We start from the raw sequence: 20,105 nt of genomic DNA, 5'->3' as shown, positions 1-20,105 counted from the left end.
AATAAATGTGATTTTAAAAAATATTGTAAAATGAGATGTGTCAGCACTTGAAGATTCACATCAGGAAGATCTGCATAAATTAAGTGAAGGAGTGTTTTCCAAATAGCAGATGCATGATATTACACCATCACTTACTGGTGAAAGATATATTCAAAGTGAAAAGTAGACCATTGGATTTTAATTTAACAGTACGGAATGGCTTCAGATTTTATATTGCAACTACTTGTTCTGAAACTACTCATCAGGGTTTGTTGTATTATCAAAGGAAAGTCATAACTACAGTTATCGGAAAAGGCTATTAAACTACTCCTCCCTTTCCTAACTATCTATCTTAGAGAGACTAGATTTTCTTCATATACTTCACCCAGAACAGCACATTGTGAATGCAGGGGAATATTTGGGCATTCCGTTGTCTCCTTTTAAACTAGTTATGAAAGGGGCACCTGCGTGGCTCAGTTGGTTAAGCATCGGACTCTTGTTTTGGGCTCAGGTCATGTTCTTGGGGTCATGAGATCAAGCTCTGTGTCAGGCTCCATGCTGTGTGTGCAGCCTGCTTGAGACTCTCTCTTCTCTCTCTCCCTCTCCCTGTTCTCTTGCCTGCCTCTCTCCCTCAGCTCACATGCACATGTTCTCTCCCTCTAGAAAGAGAGAGGGAGAGAGAGGAAGGAAGGAAGGAAGGAAGGAATGGAAAGAAAGAGAGAGAAAGAAAAAGAAGAAAGAAAGGGAAAATACTTATTAAAGAAACTTGCAAAAATCTAAAACAATGTTCTTTTATTTTGGGAAATTATGACTTTTTCATAAAATATGACATTTATGTTAAAATGTAGTGAATTTTGTTGTTACTTTAAAGTCAGTTTTTAAAAATCTTAGTCTTAATTTCTAATACAGTAAATTATCAGTAGATATAATCTACATTCACAGGACTTTGGAGTCCTTCATACATTTTAAGTATAAAGGTACCCTGAGACCAAAAACTTGAGAACTGTTTCGATTCTGCTCTGTCTTCAGATTCCTTTGAGAGCATCAGACTGGAAAATTGGAAATACCTTGTAGCCCAGGAGATTAGTGCTTTTGAGTATATGATGACACTCTATTTTGTTGATATCTTTGAGTATTTTCAAGTGGACCATATAGTATGCTGTGCAGGCCTTTGCTTACTGCATTTGATGGCAAATCCCCCCACCCCGACCTTTGCTACAGTTTTTTCAGGCCTGTTATTTTCAGCTGGGAGCTTTACCAGGAAAGCAAGAGGGGCCTTTTGCAGTGATGACTAATCCTTCTTTTCTTTTTCCTCTTCATCCTTTTGTTATGTTTAGATGTTATCCAGGGAGAGCTGTTCAGAAAGTGTTAGAGGCCCTCTATCATGGCCTTGCACAGTCACTTGCTATGCTATTCTGAGTTGTTATTCACTTCCTGGGAAAGAACATTAAACATTTGAAAACAGAATCATTGACGTTTGTCTCATATGGTGTGAAGAAGAATTATAAAGATGGTAACTGAGAGAAACTCATCCAGAATTTTTTTTTAAGTCCTACTTATAATCTGTTTAATGCATGTGGTGATAATTGTTTAGTTTTGTAACCTAGTAGATAAGAAGCACAATGTGCCAAAAAAAAAATTTTCTATAAGGGATGGTCATTACATAAATGTGTAGTAAGCGTATTTTAACATTACATTGCTTTGTTCTTTGACAAAAATAAACCACTATAAAATAAAAGCAAAAAAAAAAAAAAAGAGCCCACCTACGTTCCCACTTGCATAAAACGGAATTATCCCCAAATGGGGATAATTCCATGTGTTACTGCTTCATCTGTCTCTTGGTATTCCTCTCCTTTTCCATTGTTTTAGTGACTTCATACTTACACTTGAATTTAGAACACTCCTTACTATTAATGAACTTGTATTGATCTGATTATTAATTTTAACACTTAGATTACTGTGATCATAAAGTGAGAGTTTCTCTACCCTATTATCTGGCCTTTTATATCTTCATGTAATATTCTGGGGAGTTTTGAAATTTACATGTGTATGGATAGGAGCACAAAAAAACGTTTATACTTTATTTCTTTGACAGTTGAGTTATGTGGAAGTAGTAAAACTGACCATTTTTCCCATGTTGTGTTTAAGGACTTAATGGTGATTTACTTTCTGAATCATATTTTCATTTTATTTTTGAAATGACACGGATTTCCTTTTTCTTTGCAAATGATAGTAGTTCTGAAAGTCAATAATGGCTTTCACCAGAATAGAAGGCTTCCAGTTTGAGGCTATCAATTAGAGAAGTGTTTATTTGAGTCCTGAAATAAGACTATTCATCAGCCATTTTTTTTAAACCACAACTCCCCTTGTGTTTTCTTAGGTCAGAGATGAAGAGGAAGCCTTTCTGGATTGGAGTGATGATGATGATGATGGATTTGATCCGAGCACACTTCCAGATCCAGATAAGTACAGAAGCTCTGAAGAATCAGATACTGAAGACCTGGAAAATAAAATTAGGTATGTTTTTACTTTTAGTAGGATTAAGTATATGTATCTTTTCCTCTGAATGCAGAGGTTGTATAGAGACAAATGTTTTGTGCTTTTCTCATCATTTGGGGGGCTCTCTTATTGTTTCTATGATCACTGTTACTTGTAAGAGTTATAGTAAGAGTTGTTTTTTCTCTTCTCTGTTCTATCTCCTTCTGAATCCTTTATGCTTAAGTATTAGGAGGGTATACTTGATGCAAACAGAGGCAGAATTTTATTTCAATTCACTGTCAAAGGACTCTATTGAGAGTGTTGTTAAAAATTCTCTCTGAATTTTAAAAAAGGGCAGTTACACTTTCACATTTTTTTATATAAAATTAAATAACAAATACATAAAATAATGGAAAACTTAAACATAAACAGTCCTTGATAAATTCTCACAATTTAAAATCCATTCATTTGTAATGTGAACTTATTTGCAACCATGCCAAAAACAGATGAAATGCACTGAATTGAAAAATAGTGTGATTTGCTCAGCATTTGTTTTCAAAGTACTGTGTATTAGATTATGTTGTGATTGTGTTGGTTTAAGAGTTGATGGCACTGAACTTTGTGGACATTCTAAACCAGTGAGACTCTTTAGGCAGAATGGAGGTACTGATGACAGCCAAAGTTCATTTGACTGAAGCATAGAGTGCTCGTTGGAACCCTGACTATATTAGCTCAGGGATTTGGGAGTTGGAGAGAGAGGCCACAAAGAGCTATAATCTGGTTTTAAGTAAGAACATTATAAAAAAATCTCAAAAAAGTTATCCCCTAAAGAGTAAATGCTAAAGGGGGAATCATTTCAGAGTTACTCTTGTGTTCATATAAACATATAATTATTTTACAATACTGAAATGACATCTAAAATGCTGTCTTCCCAACTGATGCCAAAAACTTGAGACATTTGCTATTGGACCGCTAGGTAGTGGACCTAATGGTTTTCTAGTATTTCTAGTGGACATAAAGCTGACCAGGTAGTGAACATACTAGCTTTACTACCAAAGGGGTACCACAGGTGAAAATAATTTGATTATGACTTAGAAAAATATATAAATAGGTGCCATAGGGTTAAATAATTTAGGTTCGGGGCTGTAGTCCTAATCTTGAAAAATTGATCTTTAAGGGGAAATATTCACACTTTGCTTCAGAAAGTTCCTTGGTGCCCATGTTGAGACATTGGAGAACTAGCAGTTCGTTAAGTGGTTAAGTGGGTGCTTCCCCATATATTAAAATAAATGTCCCTTTTTCACAGTTGGTTTATGGGATCTCCATTCTGATAGATGTGGTCTCACTCAACACATATGACTTTATATCATTAACTTCTTTTAAAAGACAACATTCAATTGAGTAAAACTTAGATTCTAATGGATTTATTCAACAATTCAGGAAATCAGGCAATATCCCATTTAGCATATACATATGTATTTACATATACATAGCATATACATATGTATATACACATATACACACACATATATATATACATATGTATATACACATAGCATATACATATGTATTTAGCATATACAAAGGCACTCTGTGTAGCTCCGGCACAAAATGAAAGACTTTTATAGGTAGGGAGGAGCAGGAAAAGGATTTGTTTGTTTGGTTGGTTTTGTTTATCAAAGAGAGGCTTGTTTCAGGCAAGATCACCTTCCTATAGGGGATGGAAGGGGTCTCTTGGGCAGATGACCTCACTAGTGATTCCAAATTATCTGGTTCTGGGTCACTTTCGTGGGAGGGGCTGAACCCACAACTAGGCTAGGTATTAAGTCCTGGTTTATTGATGTGGGACTTGGCACAAGTGACTCCATTTGAGGCCTATTTTGGCTTTTTTTAACACCTCCAAATGTTTCTGTATAATTTTAGTCTCTGGAGAGAACATTCATGGGCTCTCCCTGTTTATTATTCAGTGATATTTTCCTATCCATCTAACATATGTTTAAAACATAGAACCTACCTTTGAAGTCATTGCTACATGCCAGCATTCCTTCTGCATCTGATTCATAATGATTTTTTTCCTTAACAATTCCTATGATAGCTTCTAGGTCATCCTTAATCTGTGTGCAGCAGACATGTCATTTCATTCTTCTGGCATTTCTTACCCTCATAGTGACATTTCTTTGCTACCACCTCGTTAGTATAACTTGTTCTCTAGTAGCTTCCTGTGCTCCACCCTCTTAACTGGCCTGTAAATGCTTCCAAGCTTGAAACTGTGTTTTGTGTCAACAGCTGTAGCTCCTGCCTCTACTTCTTTGTCCACTGTTATTATCATAGGCACAGAGAAGGTCCTGAAATATTTGAATTGATTAATTGATTGATGAAGGAGAATTGTAGAGCAACAAAAGAAAAGTCTAACCATCAGCACCTATATAATTGGTCCTAATAGTTTAAATGATATAAGAGAATAGAATAGATGGTTGGAGAACTGGAGAAGCTAACTTCAGATAGTGTAATGGTGAGGGACAAGAAGACCAGAATACCTTAAGATGCCAAAGCATCTTAACTTAAATGTTCAGATGGAAAATAATTAAACATTACATGAAAATTTAAATGGTTTTAATTTCAGGCACAGCTATTAAACTGTATTAACAGAAATGAAAAGGAATTGGTAAACTTGTCCTATACTGAAGAGAGATCATCTTATGTTGGGGAAATTACCAACCAGGGCTTATTCCCTTTGGCACATGTAAGGACTTCCTAGCAGTTTTGTTTTTGTTTGTGATGTCAGTGATTATCTAGTGTACCCTCTCTTCTTGTAGATAAAGAAACCAAGGCTTCAGGAGATAAAATAATGTGTGATCACAGTACCAAGTTAGGTACTGTTAGGCACCTATCATGATAATGTGCATAAATCAAATTGATTCCATGTTTCTAATACTCCAATGAAGTTATATAGAATTACTCTAGCATTAGGAAGGGTGGCTCAGGAACATAGTCCAAAACTAGTTTTATGTCATTTGGGTAAAGACTTGATCCATGAACTAACTATAGGATAGATGTGACTAGATTATAGTTTCCCAACTTCAACATTACTAACCTCCTATATAGATAATTCTTAGTTTTGGTGGATTGGGAGTGATTGTAGACTGTTGAACACTATCCCTGGCCTCTACCACCAGTTCTTCCCTAGTTGGGACAACCAGAATTATCTCAGACATTGCCACATATCCCTTAAGGAGCAAAATCTCCCACTGGAGTAGAACCAGGATGGCAGGTCCATATTATACTTGTCCAGTATACACTTTGTGTATATTCCTTTGCATTTAGCCCAAGTGGACCTTCTCAGTACAGCCTGTATCAATCAGTTGGGATTCCTACTCAAGGTAAAACCTATTTGCCATTCCCAAACTAAGGCAGAGTGTCGGGTAGTTACAAGGTGTAGCCGAAGTGTGAAATGCCTGTGTATACTCTACCTCCATTTTTCTCCCTTTCCCCTTCTCTGTTAAAATGACCTCAGTGAAAATGAATAAAGATAAATGTAAACTAAAACCAAAATTGTATTTAGATAAGTAAAAGTATTCACAGGTAAATCCATATACACTAGAATTTTGACAGTGGTAATTGCTGCTGTTCCTGCTGTTTATAATACCAGCACCAGCACAGTTTTACTGTATTGTCTGAGTTGGGCTGCATCTTTTTTCCTTCACCTCCCATAAACAGGAAGAGGTGCTGGGATTTTGTGATGTCAGCTTTCGAGGGCTCTCCTGGCATGCTCACGGGTTTTTATTTGCTGTGTTGTTTCTAATCTCAGCTCAGTAATTGCAGCAGCAGTGAGTGTGTCAGCCTCTTGGTCATCTTTGCTCTCCCAGTGGGTTATTCTCTGCTTATTAACTTCACATTTTCTGATATGAGTTTACTTTTATGGGACCAAATAACACCAATTAGAAAATGGCTCAGTCCCAAAGTAGCTTGAGCCAGTTTCTTTGAAAGTTTCTTCTAGGTATTTCTTTGTCCTTTACCTCAGTGATAACCCGAAATATTCAGCTCGAGTAACACTTTTGTTGCTCTACATAGAGAGACATAGTCAGTAGGAAGTAGGCAAAGGAGAGCCAGATGTAGTGGAGAATGACTGAATCTAGGGTCGATAATTCTTCCTCAGAGAAGCACAATAGGGTTTTGAAGAGTGTACCTCTGTCTCCCTCAGCACAGTGCAGTAGAATTTAACCCATCCTTAACCCTCTGTAGAATCTCAGAATTGTCGTCTCTAACACCGATTCCTGGGATTCTGATGTGTGGGATTCAGCTCCTTTAAGTTAGCATGACAAGAAGAGTTCTCTTGCTTAAGAGTTCTCAGCAACAATGAAAATAACATGACCTTTAGTTCCTTTGAAGGAGCTTTAAGAATGTTTTCATTAGTAGCTCATTTATCCCCAGAAAGAGAGCAGTGGGATAGGAGGAACAGTAGTGTCCCCCATAGTACAGAGGGTGTCACCTGTCTAGTCAGCAGCAGATGGCTGGGCTCCGGCAGAGGCTCCGAGCTTTTGTGTGCTATTTTTGAAAACAGAGAAGGGAGAGCTTGCTTTGACACCATGTGGTCTCTTTCCTCATCTTCCATCCTGCTTACACATTGGCCCAGGCTGTGTTTTACTCTGTAGCTTTCCCTTCTGGTTCCTCCTTACTGTGGAATTAGCATAGGTAGAGTTACTACACGATGTGTTAGCATTTGTCATTATCTTCGTTGTTACTAAAATAGAACAGTTTGGTAGGAACCTAGCTCTTTGCTGCACTGGACTTGGTAGCATTGTGGGATTCATTGGTCTGCTAGGAATGGCACAGAATCATGTTCTTGCCTCTAGTGAATTTTGATACAGACTTTTATACCTTCAGAGGAAGAAAGACCTCAAGTATTAGAATTGTCTTTGTACTAAGTGATTTTTTAATTCTTGATCTCCCCAACAGGCTATGTAAATGTATTTATACTGCTTTCAGAATATTTGGCTATTTTCTATATGTGGTGCCAAGAACTGGAGTAAGAACTTTCTGTATTATTTAAATCATGTTCTACTTATTTAAGAATTAAAAATATCCCCTTACTGGTTAGTCTCCAGCTTGTTGTAATATTTCTTCTGTCTGTTCTTTCAACTAAGAGTTTTTTAGTAATCATGTAGCAGGTAATAGTGAGTGCAGGTACAGAGGATGAAACATAAAAAAAAACAAAAAAAAACCAAAAAAACCCACCTTTCTGCTCTCACGTTTTTAGTTTAGCAGAGGTTGCAGATAGCTAAGCATGCAATTAGGGAAAAATAGGATGGATACTTGCTGTGATCTGTGCCCTGGGAGAGGTGGAGGTGAGCAAGGTAGGGAGGGAGGGAGCTCGGGTGAGGAATCTAACCTGGGCTTGGTGGCTCTGGAAGAGCTTCCTGAAGGGAGTGACATCTGAATGAAACCTGAATGAAGTTTTCAGTCTTGCCTGAGCAGGGAGAAGATAGGTTGCCCTTCTCAATTGTGCGGTCTTTGAAATGAAACAAGAGTATCTTTAACCATATTCCAATTAAACTCTTCTTTCACTAAAATTGTTCCTTTTAGCTGTTCCTCAGAAGCTGGGAGATTCGGTTTTGAGCATGTAATGTAAGATTAATTTTTGTATATCTAGTAGCATTCATCATCCTTGGTTTATGGCCATCTTCATGTGAATTGCTAATGATGAAAATTTGCAAAGTATTGAATACGATGAAAAAGAAGCAGCTGGGTGTTCAAGATAGTCATTATTCAGTCAAATTAAGTTTTTAATATTTATAATCCTAACCTTTTTCAAACAAAAAAAAAAAGAAAAGAGAAGAAGGTTGTGGTTAGACTTCTACTGCCTGATAATGTGTCAGTGTTTTTTTCACAGACCAGTTTCTGGCCTTGGCAGATTGCTTTATAAAAAATCCTTCCAGGGGAGGCGCACTTGGTCGATTATTCTAGGTGGCATAAGACCCATTACATCTATAATTTGTACTGAGACTGTTGGCATAGTTCAGACATGATAACTTCTATATGGATTGACGCCTTTTCCTGCACAGAGTAAACTGCTTTACATCTCCCATCTGGATTTGTCCTTTTCGGCTTTTGCGACACAGCTCTGCATCGAAAGATTGATGAAGGATTTTTGTTCTGTTTTTTTTCATTTGTTGGGGGTTTTGTTTTATTTTTCAGCTGTGTTCCCTGTTAGCTTTCTGGTTTTGAGTGAACTTGAGTTATCTTTAAGATTTGTCTCCCGTGTAACGGAGGTGACCCACGTTCTTCTGTGTGGTGTCTCCTCATGTTGTTCTGTGACATTTTTTCACTACTTCTTGCTACCCAACTTCTCTTCTAGGACTAAACAGTCAGCTTTGTAACATGTGGAAGGCTTTCCACCTGCAACAGAAATACATATGACTCAGAGGAGAATTTCTGGGGAAGGAAAATGGCCAGAAAGCATTTTCATTTCTTTTTAACTGTTTTTGGTTGGGACCAGTTATGCACATTCCATATTTTATATGAATTTTACTGGAATTATTGGTGCTTATTTTTTAAGGGGAATTTTTTTTTCCTCAGAGTCTAAGTTTTGTGAAAAGAAAAATACTGTTAACTACAGTTCCATTTACTTGAATCTCCGTTCGCTGGTGAATCTAGTTGTAGGTGTCAGATGAGGAAAGAAGTCAGCTCAGCTTAATGATATATTGACTTTATTGTGTGCCTGCCATTCTTTCCTTTCACTCTTTGTAACTTCAGGAGACTTATCTGATTCTAATATGCCTCGCAGCTTTCAAGGGAAAATCTCCATCGTCTCTTCTTATTTGTGAAATACAAGGAATTATCACATTTCATAGGGCTTTGATCAGAACTTCATGGGAATTGTGGTTGACAAGGAGTTAATTTTACTTGACTTTCTTTAAATTGTGTTCATTTGGTCTTTCTCCACTTTGTCATTGTCCACAAAACACAACACAACATAACACAACAAAATGAAACAAAACAAAAAGAATATCCTGTGTGGCACATAGCATGAATGAACAAACTTAGATTGGTTGGGTGTGGGGAAAAGCAGTATTATTTGTCTTGGGATTCACAGGGGAAAGGATGCTACCCATCGAGGAGGGAAAGTGTTATTTTCTGGGTGAGGTTTAGGATGGGGAAGATGTATTTAGGAAATTTAGAATTTAGGAGGCTCCCAACGTGACCTTATTTGCGATCCCGGTTTTTTGCCCCGTGCTTTCTGTTTCTCTCATTTAGCCAATCACTGTATAACTGGGACTCAGTAACAGAAGTTTGTCATGTTTCAGAAGTGTTAGGGCCTCTGGGACGATGATGAATGAGTCCAATGCCAAGAAGCCAAAAGAACCATGTAGCAAGGGTAATTAACCAACTAGTAGGGTTCTCATGGCTGCTACCCAGAGTCTGGTACAACCAACTAGTAGGGTTCTCATGGCTGCTACCCAGAGTCTGGTACGTGGCAACTTTGTTTTCACTGAAAAGACTATTGAGTACAACACTTTCTTAGGACGATCCTTTTCTTCATTTCTTCATTTCTTCATGGCCTCATGTAGAATGAATTTCTAACTAATGATTATATAGCACTCCATTATTTATACACCATAATTTCCTTATCTACTCCCCTTTTAAAGGTCTAGGTTGTACCTTGTTTAGGTTTTTTTCATTTACGTTGTTTGATTTTGTTTACTTTTGCTTTTGCCATTATAAGTATTTTTTAAATTGAGATAATATTAGTATATAACATTATATTACTTTAAGGTGTACAACATTGTTATTTGACAAATATATGGAATACAAAATAATTACCACCAAAAGTCTGCTTACCATCTGTCAACATACAATTTGACTCCCTTTACCCATTTCACTTACACTCCCAACTCCTTTCCCTTCTGGTAACCATCAGTCTGTTCTCTGTTATCTGTGAGCTTATTGTGGTATTCTTTTGTTTGTTCATTTCCTTTGTTTTGTTTTGTTTTTCAGATTCTGTGTATGAGTAAAATCATACAGTACTTATCTTTCTCCGTGTGATTTATTTTACTTAACATAATGCCCCCAGGGTCCATCCATGTTGTCACAAATAGCAAGGTTTTGTTCTTATTTATGGCTGAGTAGTAATCCATTGTTTGCTTATACCACAACTTTATCCATTTATCTATTGATGGACATTCAGGTTTTTTCTGTATCTTAGTTATTGTAAATAATGCTACAGTGAACCTATAGGAGTCCATATATCTTTTTGAATTGGTGTTTTCGTCTTCTTTGAATAAATACCAGAAGTGGAAAAGCTGGATCATGCAGTAGATCTGTTCCTAATTTTTGAGGAATCTGTGTGCTGTTTTCCACAGTGGCTGTAAAGTTTGCATTCCCACCAACAGTGCACAAGGGTTCCTGTTTCTCCACATCCTCATCAACACTTGCTATTTCTTGCCCTTTTGATAATAGCCATCCTAACAGGTGTGAGGTAATATCTCATTGTAGTTTTGAATTGCATGGTTAGTGATGTTGAATATCATTTCATGTATCTGTTGGCCATTTGTATGTCTTCTTTGGAAAGAAAGATCTATTCAGATGGCCTGCCTATTTTTTAAGGTCTTTTTTTTCAATTGTTGATTCACATATTCTTTATTTATTTTGGTTATTAACCTTTTATCGATATGGTTTGCAAATACCTTCTCCCATTCAGTAGGTTGCCTTTTCATTTTGATGATGATTTCCCTTGCTGTACAGAAGATTTTAGTTTGATGTAGTCCCATTTGTTTATTTTTGCTTTTGCTTCCATTGCCCCTGGAGTCAGATTTACAAACACATCATTGAGATTGATGTCAAGGAGCTTACTGCATAAGCTTTTCTCCAGGAATTTTATGGTTTCAAGTCTTCTGTTCACACCTTTAATCCATTTTGAGTTAATTTTTGTGTATGGTGTAAGATGACAGTCCAGTTTTGGCTGACCAATTTTCTCAACACTATTTATTGTAGAGACTAGCCTTTCTGCATTATATGTTCTTGGCTCATTTGTCCCAAATTATTTCTATAGATGTGGGTTTATTTATAGTTCTGTTCCATTGACTGTGCGTCTGTTTTGTGCCCATTCCATATTGTTTGGATTACTATAGCTTTTAGTACAGTTGAAGTTAAGAAATGTGCTACCTCTAGCTTTGTTCTCCTGTTAAAGATTGCTTTGGCTTCTTAGGATCTTCTGTGGTTCCATACAAATTTCAGGATTATTTGTACTCTTCTGTGAAAAAATACCATTGGAATTTTGATAGGGATTATACTAAATCAATAGATTCCTTTGGTTATATGGACATTTTCACAATACTAATTCCTCCATCCATGAGCACAAAGTATCTTAACATTTATTTGAGTCTTCAGATTCTTTCATCAGTGTCTTACAGTTTTTAGTATACAGGTCTTTCACCTCCTTGGTTAAAATTTTTTCCTTGGTATTTTATTCTTTTAGATGCAATTTTAATTTCTCTTACATTTGATCATTAGTGTATAGAAACACCACCGATTTCTGTATATTTATTTTGCATCTTATAACTTTACTGAATGTATTTATTAGTTCTAACAGTTTTTTGATGACTTTGGGGTTTTCAGTAATAGCACGTTATTCTGCAAATAGTGATGGTTTTACTTTTTCTTTTCAATTCTTTCTTCTTCTGACATTTTATTTATCTATCTATCTGTCTGTTTATTTATTTCCTAATTACTGTGCTTAGGACTTCTAGTAATATACTCAATGAAAGTGATGAGAGTGGGCATTGTCTTGTTCCTAATCTTAAGAGGAAAACTTTCAGTTTTTCACCATTGAGAATGATGTTAACTGTGGGTTTGTCAGTATGCCTTTATTATGTTGAGGTACATTCCCTTTATACCTCTATGAGAGTTTCTGTCATAGATGTCATAGATGTCAAATGTTTTTTATGCATCTATTGAGATGATCACATGATCATATGATTTTTATTCTTCATGTGCTGTATCATGTTGGTAGAGTTACAGATGTGGAATCAGTCTTCCATTCCTGTAATAAATCTCACTTGATCATGGTGTGTGATCCCTTTTAATGTATTGCTGAACTTGGTTTGCTAATACTTTGTTGGGAATTATTGCATCTATGTTCATCAAGGATATTGGCCTGTAGTTTTCTTTTTTTGTGGTGTCTTTGGTTTTTGTATCAGAGTAATGCTGGCCTTGCCAGATGAGTTTGGAAGCATTCTCTCCTCTTCAGTTTTTTGGAGGAATTTGAGAAGAATGGGCATTTGATCTTCTTTAAATGTTTGGAGGAATTCACCAGTGAAACCATTTGGTCCTGAGCTTTTGTTTCTGGGAAGTTTTTGATTAAGGATATACTTCCCTTATAGAAGTTGGTCAATTCGGATTTTCTCTATATTCATGATTCATTCCTTGAAGATTGTGTGTTTATAGGAATTTATCCATTACTTGTAGAGTGTTTGATTTGTTGGCATATAGTTGTTTGTAGTAGTTTCTTATGGTCCTTTGTGCTATGGTGTCAGTCGTTATCTTTTATTATGATTTTATTTTTTGAGTCCTCTCCTTTTTTCTTGATTTTGGTTGAGACGAGCTTGATTTTTCTTGAGACTGGCTAAAAGTTCTTCAATTTTTTTGATCTTTTCAAAGAACCAGCTCTTAGTTTCATTGAACCTAATTGAATAAAAAATTTCTTTTTTATTATTGTTTTAGTTTCTATTTCATTTATTTCTGGTGTGATCTTAATATTTCCTTTCCTCTACTAACTTTAGCTTTATTTGTTCTTTTCTTAGTTGCTTTAGGTGTGAATTTAGATTGCTTACTTGGGATTCTTCTTGTTTCTTGAGGTCTTGAGGCCTATACAGCTGTGAACTTCCCTGTCAGAACCACTTTTGGTGTATCCCATAGAATTTGGTGTATCATACTTTGTTTACATTTGTCTTTAGGTAATTTTTTATTTCTCCTTTGATTTTTTTTTCAGTGACTTATTGGTTGTTTAGTAGCATGTTGTTTAACTGCTGTGCTTTTTGTAGTTGTGCTAGTTTTCTTCTCTATACCATTGTGATTGGAACAGATGCTTGATGATTTAAATTTTTGAATTTATTGGGACTTGTTTCATGGCCTAACATGTGAGCTCTCCTGAAGAATGTTCCATATATACTTGAGAAGAATGTGCATTCTGCTTATTTGGATGGAATATTACATATACATTTATTAAGCTCATCGGTTTAATGTGTCATTTAAGACTGATGTTTCTGTTTTGATTTCCTCTCTGGATGATCTGTCCATTGATGTAAGTGGGATATTATAGTCCCTTATTATTATTATGTTGCTGTCAGTTTCTCCCTTTAGGCCTGTCAGTATTTATGTATTTTGTTGCTCATATGTTGGATGCATATATATTTATAAATATTACATATTCTTGTTGGATTGACCCCTTTATCATTATGTGGTAATGTCTTCTATTACAGTATTTGTCTATTACAGACATTGTCTTCTATTGCAGTATTTTTTTTTAAAGATTTTATTTATTTATCAGAGAGAGAGAGGGAGAGAGAGCAAGCGAGCACAGGCAGACAGAATGGCAGGCACAGGCAGAGGCAGAAGCAGGCTCCCCGCTGAGCAAGGAGCCCGATGCGGGACTCAATCCCAAGACGCTGGGATCATGACCTGAGCTGAAGGCAGCTGCTTAACCAACTGAGCCACCCAGGCATCCCTGCAGTATTTGTTTTTTTTTTTTTTTTTTTTTGTATTTTTTTTAAATTTTTTATTTTTTATAAACATATATTTTTATCCCCAGGGGTACAGGTCTGTGAATCACCAGGTTTACACACTTCACAGCACTCACCAAAGCACATACCCTCCCCAATGTCCATAATCCCACCCCCTTCTCCCAAACCCCCTCCCCCCAGCAACCCTCAGTTTGTTTTGTGAGATTAAGAGTCACTTATGGTTTGTCTCCCTCCCAATCCCATCTTGTTTCATTTATTCTTCTCCTACCCACTTAAGCCCCCATGTTGCATCACCACTTCCACATATCAGGGAGATCATATGATAGTTGTCTTTCTCTGCTTGACTTATTTCGCTAAGCACGATACGCTCTAGTTCCATCCATGTTGTCGCAAATGGCAAGATTTCATTTCTTTTGATGGCTGCATAGTATTCCATTGTGTATATATACCACATCTTCTTGATCCATTCATCTGTTGATGGACATCTAGGTTCTTTCCATAGTTTGGCTATTGTGGACATTGCTGCTATAAACATTCGGGTGCACGTGTCCCTTTGGATCACTACGTTTGTATCTTTAGGGTAAATACCCAATAGTGCAATTGCTGGGTCTTAGGGCAGTTCTATTTTCAACATTTTGAGGAACCTCCATGCTGTTTTCCAGAGTGGCTGCACCAGCTTGCATTCCCACCAACGGTGTAGGAGGGTTCCCCTTTCTCCGCATCCTCGCCAGCATCTGTCATTTCCTGACTTGTTGATTTTAGCCATTCTGACTGGTGTGAGGTGATATCTCATTGTGGTTTTGATTTGTATTTCCCTGATGCCGAGTGATATGGAGCACTTTTTCATGTGTCTGTTGGCCATCTGGATGTCTTCTTTGCAGAAATGTCTGTTCATGTCCTCTGCCCATTTCTTGATTGGATTATTTGTTCTTTGGGTGTTGAGTTTGCTAAGTTCTTTATAGATTCTGGACACTAGTCCTTTATCTGATATGTCGTTTGCAAATATCTTCTCCCATTCTGTCAGTTGTCTTTTGATTTTGTTAACTGTTTCCTTTGCTGTGCAAAAGCTTTTGATCTTGATGAAATCCCAATAGTTCATTTTTTCCCTTGCTTCCCTTGCCTTTTGCATTGTTCCTAGGAAGATGTTGCAGTATTTGTTTTAAAGTTTGTTTTGTTAGGTAAGAGTTTTGCTACACCACTTTTCATTTCCATTTGCCTGGAATGTCTTTCTCCATTCCTATACTTTCAGCCTGTAGGTGTCCTTACTTCAGTAGTCTTTTTTAGACAGCATATAGAATGGTCATCCTTTTTTTTTTTTTTAAATCCACTCAACCACTCTTTTGATTGAAAAGTGTAGTCTTTTTACATTTAAAGTAATGAATTATCAATTGGTATATATGTATTGCCATTTTGTTTATTGTTTTCAAATTGTTTTTGTAGTTCTTTGTTCCTTCTTCTCTTGCCTTCCTCCCTTGTGATCGATGATGAATTTCTTTAGTATTGGCATGGATTCCTTTCTCTTTGTTTTCTGACTTTTCTGTAGTTCCTCTGTTCCTTTCTTTTTTCTCTCTTTCATTGTGGTTTGATGGCTTTCTGTAGTATTGTTTGGATTTTTTTCTCATTTTTTTGATGTATATTTACTGTAAATTTTTGTTCTGTGGTTACCATGTGAGGTTCATATATAACATCCTTTGTGTATAATGGTTGGTTTTAAGTTGATAGGAACTTAAATTGAACACATTAGAAAAATTTATATTTTTACCCCCCACACACACATTTTGTATTTTGATGTCACATTTTTTATCTTTTTATTTTATGCATCCCTTAAATAATTATTATAGTTTGGGTACTTTTACCACTACTGTCTTTTTAGCTTTCTACTAAAGCTAAATGATTGATCCACTGTTTTTTGTATATATTTATCTTTTCCAGTGAGATTTTTACTTTCCTATATTTTCTTGTTATTAATTAGTGTCATTTCTTTTCAGCTTAAAGAAATCTCTTTAACATCTCTTGTAAGTCCAGTTTAGTGGTAAATGAACTCTTTTTTTTTTTTTTTTAACTCTTTTGTTGTTGTTGCTTTTGTTTATCTGGAAAACTCTTAATCTCCCCTTCAACTCTGAATGATAACTATGCTGAGTAGAGAATTTCTTGGTTGGAAAAAGTTTCCTTGCAACACTTTGGATATGTCATGCCACTTTCTTACTCCAGTAAAGTTTCTGCTCAAAACTCTGCAGAAAGCCTTAGAGGATTTCCCATGTACTTAGCAAGTTGTTTTCTTTTGCTGCTTTTGAGATTCTGTCTTTAACTATCTCCCCCAATGACACCCAGTCATTGAAAGGGAAACTTTATTGAGGCCCCAGAGCCTTGGATCCCAGGCAGGAGGGAACTATGTGGGCAAAGGAAGAGCCAGTGGAGGGGCCTTATTTTACTTCTTGGGGTGCAGGTTGTTGGGGTGGCCACCTGCTTGTGGCAGTTGATAGCACAGGGTGTAGATGGGCATGACGCTAGAAGCAGATCATCTTGTCACAGTTGTATTTCTGCGCCAGCTGGCAGAGGAACAGCTCAGTGATGCCACCCTGCAGGTGAAGTACCAAGTACAGGGTAGATTCTTTCTGGATATTGTAGTCTGAGAAAGTGTGGTTATCCTCCAGCTGTTTGCTCCCCAAAGTTGGATGCTGCTAGTTAGGCAGGATGCCCTCCTCATCTCTGATTTTGGTTTTGGTGTCGCTGGGCTCATAGTTAAGGGTGGTGGTCTTGCCTGTCAGGGTCTTCATAAAGGTCTGCCTATTTGTGTCCACAAGGCCACCATCCATGAGCCACTTGGCCACTTCATTGAAAAGAAAGAGTCTCTATCTTTAACTTTTAACCATTTTAATTATAATCTGTGTGGCTCTCTTTGGGTTCATCTCTTTTGGAACTCTCTGGGCTTCCTTGATCTGAAATGTTGTTGCCTTCCTGTTTTCAAAAAAGTTTTCTGGCCCTTTCTTTTCTCCTTCTGGGCCCCCTGTAATGCAAATTTTATTCCACTTGATGTTGTCCCAAAGGTCCCTTAAGATATCCTCTCTTTAAAAAATTCTTTTTCTTTTTGCTGCAGTGTCAAGGTGAAAACAGTTGTTTGATATTTCAGTTCAGGTATTATTCTTCAGCTCTGTGACTTCTGCTTGATATTTTCTTATATTTTTCTATCTCCTTGAAGTTCTCACTGTATTCATCCATTCTTCTCCCGAGTTCAGTGATGAACATCACTCTGAACTCTTTATCAGATGGATCAATTATCTCTTTTTTATTAAGGTCTTTTACTGAGGCTTTTTCTTGTTCTCTGATCTGGAACATATTTCTCGGTCTCCTCATTTGCCTCTCTGTGTTTGTTTCTAAATATTAGGTAAAATATCTACTTCCCCTATCCCAGAAAGAGTTCCCTTGTATAGCAGATGTCTCATGGAGCTCAGAGATGATATCCCCCTTGGCCACTTGCACCAGGAACTCCGAGGGGCATTCCCCTGTATGAGTTCCATGCGCCTGCCTGCTGTGGAGGGGCCCTCTTGCTGTGGCACAGGAGTGTGTGGGGATGTTGTACAGCCTGGCTGCACTGTGCTGCTGTGGCACTGGAGTGGTCAGGGCTTTTTCCTGGCCTGGCTGTAGTGTGGAGGTAGGCAGATCACTCAGCAGTGGGCACCCTCCAGTGCCAAGAGGCTTGAGGAAGAGTTCCAAAATGGTGCCTTCCAGAACTGACACCAGCAAGTTAGAATTAAGACTTCAGAAATGACCCCTGCCAATGTCTGTGTCCCCGGAGAGTCCTACCATGTTCCTGCCTCTCTGGCAGACTCCTCAAGATCACTAAGTTGGTCTCCTTCACATGTGGTCTAGGCAGTATTGAAACTGGTATCTTTGTACCAGGTCCCAGAGTGAGGGAGTCTCTTGAAAGCATTTTATAAGCATATTCTCTGTTCCCTACACTTCTCCTACATGTAATTCCCATTGGTTTCCATAGGCATTTTGGGGGCTCACCTCTCCTGTGCAGCATCTAGAGCTTGGTTGCCTGATGTGGAGCATAGACCCCTGACTTCTTTGGGAATAGTTCTGTATCTGTGAGATTCCTCCCAATTATGCATCTCTCCTGGGCTTAGTTACTGTTTTGTGTTTATTATTTTGGCAAGGCTGTGTCACTTGTCCTACTTGTTTCAGGACTACTCTTTTATCCTTTGTTGTGGAGGCTCTGTTCATCTAGTTATCAGGTCTTTTTTCAGAGTAGATTATTTCATATGTAACTAAATTCATTGTGACCATGGGAAGAAGTGAGATTTGGATCTTGCTATGCCACCATATTGAGCCCCGCCCTCCTGTCAGTATTTCTTTAATGGACAGCTTTGCTGAAGATTGGGTTTTCTTTCTCTTGAAATCATTTGAAAGTCTAATGAGGAGTAAGACTAAACCATAAAACTTAACTTTTCCAGATATCTGGAACACTGGGGACAAGTTTGGGCAGGGAATGATCTTGAATATCGAAAACAAATACTACTACAAATACTACAAAAACTACTGCGTGAGCAGTAGTTTGAGGAGAAACGCTGATGTGCTTCTGGGAAGCACAAAATGGGTTACATACACATTAGCAGTGAGAAAAATACATACTATAAACCTAGCTTGGGGCTCCTGGGTGGCTCAGTTGGTTAAGCGATCTGCCTTCAGCTCAGGTCATGATCCTAGAGTCCTGGGATCGAGTCCCACATCAGGCTCCCTGCTCCTTGGAGATTCTGCTTCCCCCTCTGACTTTCTCCCCTCTCATGCTGTCTTTCACTGTCTCTCTCTCAAATAAATAAATAAAGCCTTAAAAAACACACACACAAAAAAACAAAAAACATGAATTAAAAAAAAAACCTAGCTTGTATGGGTGTTGAATTTATTTTAATCTGAGGGAAGAGGAATAACTATGTCTGTCTTCTAAATTACTGCAGAGCAGGGATTCTTAATCTGGGATCTACAGATCAGCTGTAGAGGAATCTTGAACATCTTGAAATTGTATGCAAAAATGATGGTGTGGGCATACATACTGAGTAGACACGCCCATGCATTTATCTGGAAATGTGAGCCATTTATTTTCATTGAATTCTGAAGTGGATTTATGAACCAGAAAAATAGAGATGGGGCCAGAACTTTTGCCAGTCCTAAATGACACGTGCATTTTTCAGAAGGAAACATGTACATGGACCGTTCATGTGATCACGGTCCTCTGCCTTCTATTTCTTCTCACCAACCCCAGCCTTTTTTCATTATTAGAATTTTGACCTAAAGGGGATCTTTTGCTTTTACTCAGGTTTGTAATGGGTGCTGAGCCAATTAGTCTTTTGTTGACTACATTTTTTTTTTAAGTCCAGTTTTAGTCCTGAGCAGCTAGAAAAAAAGTGTTAAGAACAGGATGCATTTCAGTTCCATTTCTGCATGCGGGAGCCTTCACCATCAGAACAAAGCTGGACAGATTTTATGGAATGTACTGCAGTAATTAATCTTCATTAGGACTGTTGCCATGGCCTTGTAAATTAAAACTTATGATAAGAGGGAAGGTCTCTGGCACAACATATTTGAATACCAGAGTGCCTATTCTTAAGGATGGATACAGAGATTTCTGAGATTTTTTTTTTAATGGTCCCAAGCATATTTATTATTAGCTATTAGCTTAAAATTCTTTAGGAAAAAATCCAGGCTGCATTTCTTGATATGAATGCAGAAGGAGAGCTTTATACAAAAGAGGCACAATCTTGGGCACTCAGGTGCTGACTCTTGGTAGCTTTCCAAATGATTCAGCAGCATGTTGTAAAGAGAAACTCAAGGGCTTCTGTGTAAGTGAATACTCACTGTTTCCCATCTCAGTCCTCAGCTTCCTTACAGCTATATTAGTTGGCAGTTTCA

The 20,105-nt window shown here is 37.4% G+C and overlaps 1 protein-coding gene and 1 pseudogene across 1 annotated transcript in view; one reads left to right on the top strand and one right to left on the bottom strand.

The window, feature by feature from the left end:
• DDX10 (DEAD-box helicase 10) overlaps positions 1-20,105 on the top strand; it is a 289,033-nt gene that overhangs the window by 242,801 nt on the left and 26,127 nt on the right. Inside the window, exon 17 of the mRNA XM_059392880.1 lies at positions 2,360-2,496. Within this exon, the coding sequence (XP_059248863.1) occupies positions 2,360-2,496 (137 nt within the window). The remainder of the gene's footprint in view (positions 1-2,359; positions 2,497-20,105) is intronic.
• LOC132001883 (ubiquitin-ribosomal protein eL40 fusion protein-like) lies at positions 16,624-17,011 on the bottom strand (annotated as a pseudogene).

Source organism: Mustela nigripes, chromosome 1 (genome assembly GCF_022355385.1).
Source record: "Mustela nigripes isolate SB6536 chromosome 1, MUSNIG.SB6536, whole genome shotgun sequence".
NCBI lineage: Eukaryota > Metazoa > Chordata > Mammalia > Carnivora > Mustelidae > Mustela > Mustela nigripes.
Note: the sequence above shows the minus strand (reverse complement) of the source record. Positions and strands in the feature narration are given on the sequence as shown.